The following is a 13,076-nucleotide window of genomic DNA, read 5'->3' on the forward strand; positions in this document are numbered from 1 at the left end:
TACCGATCGTGCTTCCGGTACAGATCAGATAGTAACAGGGGGAGCTGTCTGCTGACGCCCATGTTCTTGTTGTTAGTGTGATTCGCCCCCCAAAGACCAGTGAAATGCACTACAGTGACTTTAGTGGTACAATTTTTCTTTTAGCCACCTATGAAAAGATAGGATGTTGGTCTTCGTGTGGACTAGGCCAAAGATTTAACTTGCATATTAATCATCACCCAATTTACATAAAAAGTTTAAAAAGTTGCAGCATACATTTGTGTAATAAATGTGCATTTGGGTGTGTTACTCTGCTTCCTCTACATGTAACTGTGTGTGCCTTAGCCAGAAACTCCTTGTGCCTCCCCAGCGTCTAAAAGTTTTTTTGCCATTAATCCAGAGTTATTTCCATTCTGCCGTTCAGGGAGCATTCATATGCAGACAGAGCCGACGGGAATGATATATCTGCTCATGCTAACACCTCGCCCACATCTCTAATATGCCTGCACACACAAACACACGCCCAGCTGCACTCCCCTCTTCTACACTCGTGTACAGACAAACTCACATGCTTGAATGGGTGTAAAGGAGAGGAAAAAATGAATTATTGGCAATTTGCTTTGGTTAAGAAAAGCAGTTATGTTTTATTTTTGCCTCCATGTTGCTTTATGTGCGTATGTGCTAGTATTCCTGACCTGTGCTGAGCGTTGTCCGGGAACAAAAGGCATTAGTGTAGTAGACCAAACTAATGTGATTTTCTATTAATGCGATGCTCTGAGGTCATCCCCTGTAGGTTGCCGTGTGTGTTTAATGCTAAAAGTAGATTACAGATCAGCAACTCTTTCATACACATCCAAAATCCTAACCACACACTAATTATCCCGCCAGAACAAAGGCAGAGTAAGTTTCGAAAAAGTAATGTCTGACTCTCTGTCACTTATTAAATCATTCCTATGTGCAGAAGTGTGTGTAGAGCACGGCTGAGCACTAATTTGTGAGGGTGAGGGAGTGAGTTTGTGTGCAATAAATCTGCCTGCACGTGTGCAGTGATGCTAAATCTCTCCTGTCGCTGCTATGAGTTAATGCCTACTGCTAAATCTATAAATGTTACCAATTAAGTGTGTGGTTGTAAATTTGAACAGTAAACAAATGGAAATGAAGCCTTTAAATCTTTGACAGTGACCTAAGTCATCACAGATTAGATATGACACATTTTACAGAGTGATAAACCATGTTTACATTACCATAGATGAGGTCCTGGAGATGACCTAGAGGGGAAATCTAACAGGGCATTTAGGAAACAACACTGAGGGAAAATTTGCTAATACTGCAGGAAGCAGATATATCTGCTCTCATCTGAAGGTTCATAGAGCATAAAGAAGGCTCATACAATAAAAATATAATCAATATGCCATTTTAGTACATTTCAAAAACCATTTACCTTAATGGCCACAGATTGTGGTTTGACAGTTGCTTCTCCTCATTAGTGTTCCATAAATATGGAACTTCCTTTTCAAACCTTTATGTTGCCTTTTTGAAAGATTTCAAGCTTTTCTTTTTATAACAAACAAAAGATTTAAATCAAGTTTAAAGAAAAAAGTTCCTTTACAAATAGAAATCGTGATTATTTTTATTGTCATTGGTCGCCATTGACTGTCGCTACCTGACAGTCTATTGCATCAGCGGGCTGCTGTGACAGCTAATCCCATAATGCTTTGCGAGTAGAGCTCTCCACGCAAAGCATTCCTGTGTAGGTAGGTACCAGATCTGCTCGTGGCCCCGCCCCTTCTTATGATGTCAAATATGGCAACCCCACTCCGACAAACTGTATTGCACCTGTTTTTTAAGGATTAAATCTCTTTTGGAGTCTCAACATATTATTAACTATATTTTCTATTATTTTACATTTCAATGCCAAACTAAAGTAGCCGAAAGTAGAAAACAATCATTGTCAGTCTCAAAGGAAAGTATTTAACAAGATGACAAAAAAAGTCTCATCTTATTTTTATTCTTTTATTAAGATCTGAGGGCAGTGGAAGACACATGGAACATCTTAAAAATTGCTTTCGTAGAGATGTTAGACAAATAAAACAGTTATTCTGCTTGTAGAAAACTAACGGTTGTTGTTGACACAAATTAAAAAGTAGTGTAGCTTAATGTGGTTAGCTGAGCTAGCTAAAAGAGACTAACCTGTTAGCTACTTAGCGCAGCTAGCTACAGCGCTACCCAGCTCTCCCCCTTTATACCAGGGTCGTGCAGTTGCTTTATTCACCATAAACGTTTTTTTTTTTCAGTTTTGTTATCGATCAGGTAAAATGTCATCACTCATTAGACACGCTAACACTACAGATGCCCCTGATTTGGCACACGGATGTGATGTTGTTATCGTTGTCTGGGCAACCACAACGTTTTACATCATGTGTTCAGCCAATCATGTAGCGTAACGTCACTGGCATGAAGCAGGACCCCGACCAGATCTGGTACCTACACCAGGATATACTTCATAGACACTCTTTCTCTTATGATCCTCGGCCATTTTCAACAAGGTGAGAAAGGTGAGCTTCAATGACTGTCTGAAACCGTAGCTCACCACAGATATGTGCCTGAAAGTGTGCATCTGCAGAAAAAGATAGCTAACTGGTGAGGCATGTTGGGCGGCCTTACGTAAACATATCACCAGAATGATTGACAATTAGGAGGACCACTTATTTAGATAATCCACCTGGAAGAAAAGATTGTCCTCTATACCTTTAAATTACTTAAACTCTGACCCAGTCCTTTAATTCCTACAGTAAATCCAATTAAAACAATATAAGAATTGCATGTGAAAATAAATTGATTTCAACATGAGGAAAGGGAAATAGTAGAGAAAACCAGCGCTGAGGGTCCTATAGCTTTATACAACATGCAAGCAGTCCAGGTCTAAAAGATGAGGCCTATCTCTGTTGTGCTCCAGCTTTTAAAATAACTGGACTTACTGCCTGTCAGTTGGTGAGTGCTTTCTGAGGGAATCAGTAAAATCAGTTTTTATTTTTAAGATACACTAGAGCTAATAAATGCTGGAGGTAAAAAGATGAATGGATGCAACAAATCAGACTCTGCGTGATTTTTCCTTTTTCACATCACATTATCCATTTCTTTGCAGACAAAATTGTTACTCTCAGATTTAGTTTCAGTCTAATTCAGGGGAACGATTCTCATGATAAATTTGTGTAAGGGTTATAGTTCAACAGGTAATCACACAAGATCCTAAGAGGCTAAAACAGTGAAAGTGTGTTTACCCATTACATGCTTCATAAGTTTGAAAATAAGGTATAGTATGAAAATATTGTATCAGCTAAATTTAAATTGTAGCACTCTTCAAACTGCACCTTTACCCTTAAAAAGCATTTAAGCCCCACCAGCAACCTAAGTTAGTTATAATTAGTGTTGCACAGATGCCATTTTTTGGTCCCGATACGATACCCGATACCTGGCTTTGCAGTATTACCGATACCGATCCCATACCAAAACCATCTGTTTGAAATTGATGTGTGTGTCTATATATGAAGAACTGCATACTACTTGGATGTAAAATAATAACCATCATGGCTTTGTCAAGCTGCTGCCTACCTTTGTGAAGCAGGAAAAAGACTAATACAAAGTGAATCCAGTAGAACTTTTTATTGCCTACCTGGAATGGGCGAAAATAGCTGAATAAACTTTTGGCTCTCAAAATGGTATCAGTGCCCTATTTGTTGGTACTCGCCGATATTGATACCACCATTTTAGTGCTGGATCAGGGCCCCACCCAATACTGGTATCGATGCAACGTTATTCATGATAGGTTGAGAAGCTAAATCCTTTCCTCTGCCTACTGCCTCCATCTTTCTATCAGCTGTGTTTTCTATTCATATCAATCAGTTGCATGATAGTATACTTATCCTTAGTAGGAACCCTGGATAAAGCATGGTTTGTCCTACCTAACATTGAGGGAAAAAAAAAGATGAAGGAAAGAGAAAATGTAAGATTGAAAAGAGTGGATGTCACTTTGAGGTTTTTCAGAGCAAAACCACTTCCTTGCCTTCAACTAGTCTTTTGTTTTTGCCTTTCATTGACTTCATTTTTCATTGTTTTTCATAATTAGTCATTTTGATTTTCTCTATTTTTCTTCAACTCATGAAAGTGATTTTGATCTCTACTAAGGATTCAATTCCTTAACGTTCAGAGCGGAAAGTTGTTTAGATTTATATTTTTGTTCATATTTGGAATCCCAGCCTCATCTCTCTGTTCTTTTTGCTTTTCTCAGTGGATGGATGCATAGACTGGTCGGTGGATCTGAGGGAGTACCACGTCCTGGCCGGTGAGCCCGTTCGGGTCAAATGTGCCTTGTTCTACAGCTACATACGAACCAATTATACCATGGCCACCAATGCCAAGCTGCGGCTCATTTGGTACAAGAACAAAGGAGATGCCGAGGTAAGACAGGTTTGATTACTATGTTGAATTATTTTACATTTAGAAACACATCTTTGACTGTGTTTTTCCACAACCCTGCCTTCTGATGCCACGGATCTATTTTAGCTCACCAAATTGGCTCTTTAACACAAATTATATAAACATAACTATGCTTTATACTGTACTTATTTAAATATGTTTAGATAAAAGCAACAGAATGTTCTGCTTCTCTAGTGCATTTTGCTGTTTTCTCAATCAGGATGCACCCGGACTTTATTGAAATACAACTTAATGGCCACAGACTGTGGTTTGATAGCAGCTTCTCCACATTAGTGTTCCATAAATATGGAACTTCCTTTTAACCCTTTATGTTCTCTTTTTCAAAGATTTCAAGCTTTTCTTTCTATAACAAACAAAAGATTTAAATAAAGTTCAAAGCAAAAAGTTTCTTTATACATAGAAAACATGATTTTTTTTTATTATGATTATTCACGATTAGCCAAAAATACAATATTTTGGTTTCTTTTCCTGCCTTTAACCACAATTTTAAGACAATCTAACTCTCTTTAACCACAATTAGGGGCACAGCTTTCTTTCTTTCTTTCTTTCTTTCTTTCTTGCTCTCTGGCCACTGTGGCTAAAGTGTGTCCAAATTTACTAGCCACTCAGTGTTTTCACTTGCCACAATTTGATTGTTAGAAAATTATGTTAAACATGAGTAAAGCTGTCTTTGGCATGCCTAAGTTAACTTAAACTAGATTTTAAATAGTTTTAAATTGCAGAGTCACATTTAGATTTGCTTATTATTTCAGATGATATTTGAGAAAACTACTAATAAAAAGTAAATGGATTAAAAAGTGGCTAGTAGGAGTGGCTGTATTACCCACCGCAGATGAAATTCACCGGCATTTGGAGGGTTCGGGGGTGTTAATAAAGCCCTGAATAGGTGGACGGTTATGTCTTGGTACATTTCCAACTGTGGCAATTTCAGATTCAATAGCTTCAATTTAAAATGACAAGTTTCACTGTTTAATGGATTCCATTGTGGTTTGAAATGACTGATTATTACACAGAACTTGGGTCATTTCAGCTGTTATTCTATTTACCAATTTCAAGTTAAGAAGATATAAACCCCATCCATGACAGCTACAGTATGTGACATAAAGACTGAGATTGTATTTGAATGGTAGTTCCACTGAATCTAGTATATAGTAATGTAAGTGTGTCTGACTTAAACAGAAACAGAAGTCAATATTTCTGAGCTGGATAAAAAGTTATTTGAGTTGGAGATAACAAGGTGGGTTAATGATAAAGAAAGAGCCAGTTAGGATAAGCTGTATTGTATCATTGATTCTACTCCAATCTCTCACACGAGCAGTGGCAGTTGAGGAAAAAGTCCCTTTTAATATGAAGAAACCTCCAGTAGAACCAGGTTCAGAGTGAGAAGCCTTCTGTCAAGATTTAAGGAAAGAGAAGCAGATATATAAAAGGAACATAGAATACTGGTGTATTAATACTTTCTATGTCAATATACACTAGAAACAGCAAAAGTAAACTAGCTTGTTAGGTTGGACTGTCTAGGAAAGACTCAGTTAACCAGAGCTCTGAGAATTAGTTAAAGGTAAAAGCTGAACCCAGAGCCCAGAGGAGATGAACAGGGCTAAATAAATACTGCAGATTTGGAGAATCGAGATAAAATAAAGCAGAATTAAATACTAAATCATTGAATACTAAATCATATGAGAACTATAGAAATTGTTCTACAAATTGAGTCAGGACATGGTATCATTATAAATGACCCCTCACACCCCCACCATGGACAGTTCTCCCTGCTGCCCTCTAGAGGGAGGCTTCGAGGCATCCGATGCCGGTCCAGCAGATTCAAAAACACTGTCTTTCCCACTGCCATTATAATGCTGAATGTTGAATTAAATGGGGGGAAAGCGCTGAATGTTGGAAAAACTGTAAATCATAAACCAGTCCTATGTATACATTTGATCACCATGTTTTATCACTGCTGCCCTTTAGAAATGGAAATGTCTTGAGAGCTGTACTGAAAGAAATGCTGTTTTGTATACACTCTGTGTGTACAAAATGACAATAAAGTTTGTGTAAGTGAGTACAAAGTTTGGGCTAAGTCCTCTAAGTCCTCCTCCTTGCCCAGAACTTCTGGGTAGGTGGGAATTTAAATAGCTGGAGGGGGTTGCTTCATTTATGCTCACATAATACTCGTGCTGCAGCCAGTTTTCCATAAGACAGCATAAATTAATTTGATTATGACAGATGAATTCATTAGCTAAAAAGCTCTTTTTAGTAAACTATAGATCTTATGTTCAATAAAAAAAACATATAATTGTCTTATTTTTTCTCAGTTGGAGTCATTGTAATTAGAATAAGATTATTATAATTTACTATTTTTCTTTTTGGCTTAATGGGTTAGTAACAACAGAGAAGCTGCAGAGAGGTGTGTTTATCTATGGCTCTGCTTCCTGGTCTGCACCCTGGGCTGTCAGGTGTTTGGAGTACTAATAAATTTGTCCAAATCCCGTCCAAAGTGGGAATCACATGTGTACCACATGTTATGGAAGTTTATGGGTTTTTCTGTAAGGGGATAAATGCACTCATTTCCCTTAATGTCAAAACATCATTGTAGGAGTTTGGCTTCTAGCTTTAAGAAAACAAAAAGCAAAGTCTAGTTGTTTTAGTTCTCTCATCCCACACCTGTCAGTGATGTGGATAGATCTGCTGAGAAGCTACGGGTCGTTGTGACTGGCTGCTTTCGCCTGGGGATCCTCATCAGCTCGGTTTCACATTCATAAACAGTTCAATGACAGCTTGTCTCCTGCTAAGCTGTATAGTAAAACACCACGAACACAGTCAAAACTTTTTTTGCCTACACCTATCTGTACAGAGACATTTGCGAACAAATGTGGCTCATTAGGCCCACAGCCAAACTTTGAATGTAAGAAGTCTGAGAGTTACGAACCACTTTCAATGCTGTAAGTAGTTTAACACTGTTAATCTAAAATCTCTACAGCCTTGTATGGTTGCAGCATACCCCTGCTTGCTTAGTGGCCATTAAGGGTTTCACCCACTCAGGATAAAACCACCTCATTTCCCAGTTTGAACGGAAAAAAAAGAGGTTTGGTGTTAATATGTAGTTGATCTAGCCTTTTAAAGGTTCCTTTTATACGCTTTGAATGAAAAGCTCTTGGGTTCAGAATATGTTTGGTTTCATTTCTACTTGGGTCAGTGTACAATTACCCAGGTTAACAACACTGCTGCCTACCTCTAAAAACCTATTTGGTTCCAAATGTGTTCAGCACTTGTAGTCAATGTGGGAATTTCTCACTCTTTTTTGGTTATTCCCTCAGCCATTTTTTTTCTGTACACCTTACTAGAATATTTATAGAACATTTCGACATTTTACCTTTTTATATAAAACCAGAATGTATCTTTCTGAGATTTGAATGCACCACTAGACCAATAATAGCTAATGCATGACTTGGTATTTGGAGAAAAATTACATTGTTCTCCAAGTTTCATTAAAAAAATAATTGAAAAATGTGAATGTTTTATATTTCCCCCCACTCTGATAATGCAACATAAAATACAGTATGTCCATTTATATTTAAATGAATTTAGCTATTCTGTGGTGAGACCATGTAGGTTGTGGGGAAATTAAAAGCAGAGTTAGTTTATGAAACAATAGTTCAGCTGTGTTTAGTCTGGCATTTGAAAATAGAGTTAGTCTGACCTGACTGCATAGCTACCAAGACATTGTCATCCCTCCCAGCTGACTGATTGGGCAAAGACAGCATTATGAAGAAGGCATCAAAGAAGTTCTAAGTGTTTCTGGAACAGCTTCCCAGAATCACAGGTAGCTACTGAATATACACGCAAAACAGAACATTTATTTATTTAAAAGGTGCTGAAAATAAAACCCATAAGAAACTAATATAAAAAAAAAAGATTAGACAAAACTGAACCTCTGAATTTATGTATATACACATTTTATAGCTTAGTTTATTTGGCTATTAATAAAATTAATAAAATACACACACCCAACAAACTCCTTCCCATGTTAGTTTTTTTTGTTTTTCCTCGCACACAATCCCTTTCAGGTTTTATGTTTTTTCGCCTGTTCAGAAGATTTAAACTTTTTCCCTGCCTCAGCCCTGACCAGTAGTCGAGCAGGCGGAAAGATAGCAGAGCAAAAGCCTTAGCTCCATGACGATATAAGAGCCTGCGCCCATAAAGCGATACCTTCTTCTGGGTCACATGACCTGGCCAATGATGGTGTGTCACCTTACAACTTACATAGACAATATTTAAAGAGGGAAGCTCTGCTTCTAGCATTGATTGTGTCAAGAACTGTATTTTGGCCTGAAAAATAATTTAAAATAACTCATAGGTGCCAACTCTGAAGGTCACCAAGTTCGCAGTGTGCCGTTAAATATAACTAGTGGGAAGTTGAGGAGGAAGCTGAAACTCTTGCAAGACAAGGTTCAAATTTATTTAAAGGGGAACACCTTTTTTTTACATTGGGCCCTTGAGTTTACGTTATTCCATCATGTTCTACTCACCTATATAAGTTTTGTGTCTTTTGGAGCTGTTCTGAAGATATTCGGTGTTGTTAAATCCAAGTTACGTCTTCCTATGGGCAACGACTTGAAGGCACAAACTAAACTGACCATAATTTATTCTTTATGGTACGCCAGCATTCATAACATGTAGGCGAATCACTGTCCCCCAGACATCCGCGGTTATATTTTTTATATATATATCTTTTAAAAACAAAGCGTTGCCTGTAGCCCGGGCCCCAGGCGGCTNTATATCTTTTAAAAACAAAGCGTTGCCTGTAGCCCGGGCCCCAGGCGGCTACGCTCTACCCCTTCTATTCATTCTAGCTAATCTGAATCGTTCAATTCCATTTGGAGAGCGAGATCATCTGTGGTAGCAGCACTAGACATCTTCCAGGCATGTAAATAAAACTAGCAGCAGTTCAGCGGACAGGAAGAATGAACGGTAACCGGCGCGCCGGATGACGTCATATACGCCCCGCTTTGTTTTTACATGACGTAAAATCAAGGGCCCAATGCAACAAAAAACGGTGTTCCCCTTTAACAACCTCAGACAGCGAGATTGAGCTCTAACTGAAGCAACCTCAGTACATAGATTTATACCTTACAAAATCCCAACACACACACACACTGTCCCTTGAAACTATCCCACCCCTACACAAAGAACTTTCTCACATTTGAACATTTAGTTATTCACAAGACAAAACATTTCAATTCATCAAGGACATACATTTTAGCCAGATAAAAATCCTGTTCACAGCTTGAAGGAGGCTGTGTGAACTCATTCTTTTCTCTTACGACCCTCCCTTCACCCTGGTCTAGTAGGGAGGTGACTGCTTTCTGCCATCCCAACTCGTAACTCCATAACTTAACTCCAGCATACAGACTGGTACAAAACTTCTAAACAATCACCCCTATTTAGGCAGAGAAAAGGCACACTCAGAATATTTTATCTCACAAATAGGCAAAGGAAAAATATGCTTCCACACTAGAAAACAAATAGAATGACACAAAATTGAAAAGAAACAAATGACCAAGAAAACACAGAATGACATAAATCGAAGTGTAACTGAAAACTCAGACAGAAACTTAAACAGTACAGTAGCCATAAAGTCCACAAAGGGGAGAATCACAACAATTTGTATCATTTGACCTTCAGCGTTCACCTAATTTACATTCAGTTATCACTAAAATTGCTTTTAGAGCTACCAAAAGCTGTACAATCTCTACTTAAGTTGAAATACAAAATGTAACGCAGCTTTTCGTCTACTTGCCTGGTTTATTTGGTTTATATGGGTTTACTTACTAAAATGTTGTCTTTCTTTTTCTTTTTTAATGTCTCCCTCAGGAGCCTATCATCTTCTCAGGTCACAGACTGAGCAAAGAAGACGACTCCATCTGGTTTAGATCTGCTGAACTGGAAGATAACGGATTCTACACTTGTGTTCTAAGGTACTGCACCACACAAATCCGTTCTAAATTAATTCTGACTCGATAGTTTGTTCTACCCCGAAGAAAAACTCTCTAAGTACATCATAGACTCTCCGAGGAAGTATGATTCAGGGTCATTTCTTGGTCAGATGCATGCAGTAGTGACTGTCTCATACAAAAAGCTCCCCTACCCAGATGGGAGCGAGGTCAAAGCAGGCTGAACAGATAGCTTTGAATTCAGTCTGAGGACGCGCGTTCTTCATCAGGCTGGATGAGCATGTTGAGGTTTTCACCTGCAGGGAAGAATAAGGCTTAATTTTGGACCAACTGTGACACATTTCGCTGCTTGTTTCTCACATTTAATAGAAAAGAGATCATGCTTTTCTTGATGTCTGGAGTAAAAAGAATAGAGAGGGAGCCACTCTATAATTTAGAGATGCTGGAGCATGTTATAGAAAACAGTGATGACAAAAAGGCCATAACAAATTATCTTTATGGCATACTTTCTACCCTTTACTTACTTACAAAATGATACATCCTTTGTTATATTTTTCACCCTTGGAGGTCCCCACTTTTTCACCTGTGCAATGCATGAACTCTCTTGTTCAAGAACCCAAAATTACTAAACACAGGAAGGCTAACATTGGCAGACTTGTTTTTTTTTTTTTATTGTTTTTAGTTTAGCAGGTGCGAATTTAGACAACATGATGCTGCCTAAAAGTTTTAATGATTCATGAGATATCTTTTGCAACAAACAAATGGGATCTGCAGGGATCTACTGTTTACTATATTGGCTAGAGGAACACCATAAGTAGAAGATAAAAATAAATAAAAATCAAATTAGAAGACAATGGACTGTTTAAAGTGACCGGGTGCACATTTTTCAGTCACTGTAAGTCATCTTTCTAATATATCTGAGGAAATGGCCGTTTCTAAATATGTGTACTTGTGCTTTCTCATGTGCTCGTGTACTCGTGAAACATCATCAGCCTCAGCACTAGTACTGTTACAATTCACAAGAACAGCAGACAGAGAACAGACAAAGTCCCCGGATGTTGTTCTCGCCCTTCCCTCTTTACCCAGCATGCATCAGAGCAGACTTGTCCGTTCTTGAGATTGACTGATGTCCCAGCATGCACTGCAGCAGCACCAGCTTTCAATAGAGCTTTTCAGTTGCCGTTGTTCTATAAAAGTACATTTTAAGATCATTTGAGGCCAGAACATTATAGTTTTAGGAATCATTATATGGCCCATTTACTGATTTAGTGCATCATTTAAAAAAGTTCAGAAGTTGAGGGGAGCGTGGCGACCAGTGGACCTCCAAGGGTTAACGTAGCCCGTCTGCAGCAGCCCTCTCTCGGCATAGCCGTGTGTGAAGCTGGCTCTGATGGCCATTTTTTTGGTTTTTTTTGACGAAATGTTCATTTGATTTACGTTTATCTGACTGTTTTAATTATTATTCCCCCAATAAATCAAACAAGTCAGAATTTATTATTATCTAGGGTTTATTGGTAACAGGAGGTGGAGGTGCAGCTCCAGATTAGCAGATCGTGTGGTGACGTCATCAGTACGCTTCTGTTCCAGTTGATCCATATTAATGCTGCGTGCTTCCGTTCTCCCCGAGTCCACACTTTCCTATGTTCTTCTCAAGAACACACTTGGCGAGAAAATGAGTCTGTACTCGCGTTGTTGTGAATTGAGAAACGGTAAATATTTTGATGCTGATGCTAACCGCTAACGGCTTCAGTTAGAAACAGTAGCTCTTTGTAGCATAGTTCTACATTTGGGTTACCATCTCCTAGCAGCAGCCAAACACCAGCTGGTCCTCCTCATCTTCATCACCTCTTGTAATTTCTACATTATCATCAATTCAGTACCTTGGTATAAACCGAAATTGTTTAAAGTTACTCCTTGCTGTTTAAGCTGGACAGAGCTAGTGATAATGAGTTATATCACAGCTAATTGTGGATCCCTCTAAGTTGCGTTCGCAGACTAAATCTAGTGATCTCCATGTTAACATTATGTAAAGTCCAGGATCTCCACCTCTATCAGGTGGTAAGTTGTTCCCATGTGCACTAAGGTGACTGGATTTCTGTAATCTAATCTGGGGACATTTCCAGGTCGTAGATGAAAATAAAAACATATAATGAAAATGAAAAATAGAAAACGATCAACCTTTTCATTTGTTGAACAAACGAAAAATTAAAACTCTATCATATCCTATTGGAATAAAACAAATAAAATCTAATTTAAATCATAAAAAACGAGTGTTTTAAAGTGTAATTGAATCCCTCAATGGGAGCATCTCTGAAGGATCTCATGGATTAGCTGGCTTCCAAAATAAGTAATGCACTCCGGGTTTTTTGGTGAAATCTAGTTCTGAAATGTTGAGTTAAAACGGGCAGCAGCAGATAAAGTAGAAGCTTCTCCTACTTGATGACACGGTGAAGTGTTGTCTCCACTGCCCAGACAGGTTACTGGCGAAATGTCAAATGAGCAACAGTACACAAAATATACAGTGACTCGCGTTTTATCTATTATTTGGCCTTCTTTCGATTTCTTTCCACTATGAATATACACTCACCGGCCACTTTATTAGGTACCCCATGCTAGTAACGGGTTGGACCCCCTTTTGCCTTCAGAACT

At 38.4% G+C, this 13,076-nt stretch overlaps 1 protein-coding gene across 1 annotated transcript in view; it reads left to right on the forward strand.

Annotated features, from left to right (window-relative positions):
- LOC107094883 (X-linked interleukin-1 receptor accessory protein-like 2) overlaps positions 1-13,076 on the forward strand; it is a 508,168-nt gene that overhangs the window by 253,622 nt on the left and 241,470 nt on the right. Inside the window, exons 2-3 of the mRNA XM_015390765.1 lie at positions 4,268-4,437; positions 10,348-10,451. Of these exons, the coding sequence (XP_015246251.1) occupies positions 4,268-4,437; positions 10,348-10,451 (274 nt within the window). The remainder of the gene's footprint in view (positions 1-4,267; positions 4,438-10,347; positions 10,452-13,076) is intronic.

This window comes from Cyprinodon variegatus, unplaced genomic scaffold (assembly GCF_000732505.1).
Source record: "Cyprinodon variegatus isolate N-32 unplaced genomic scaffold, C_variegatus-1.0 Scaffold511, whole genome shotgun sequence".
Lineage (NCBI taxonomy): Eukaryota > Metazoa > Chordata > Actinopteri > Cyprinodontiformes > Cyprinodontidae > Cyprinodon > Cyprinodon variegatus.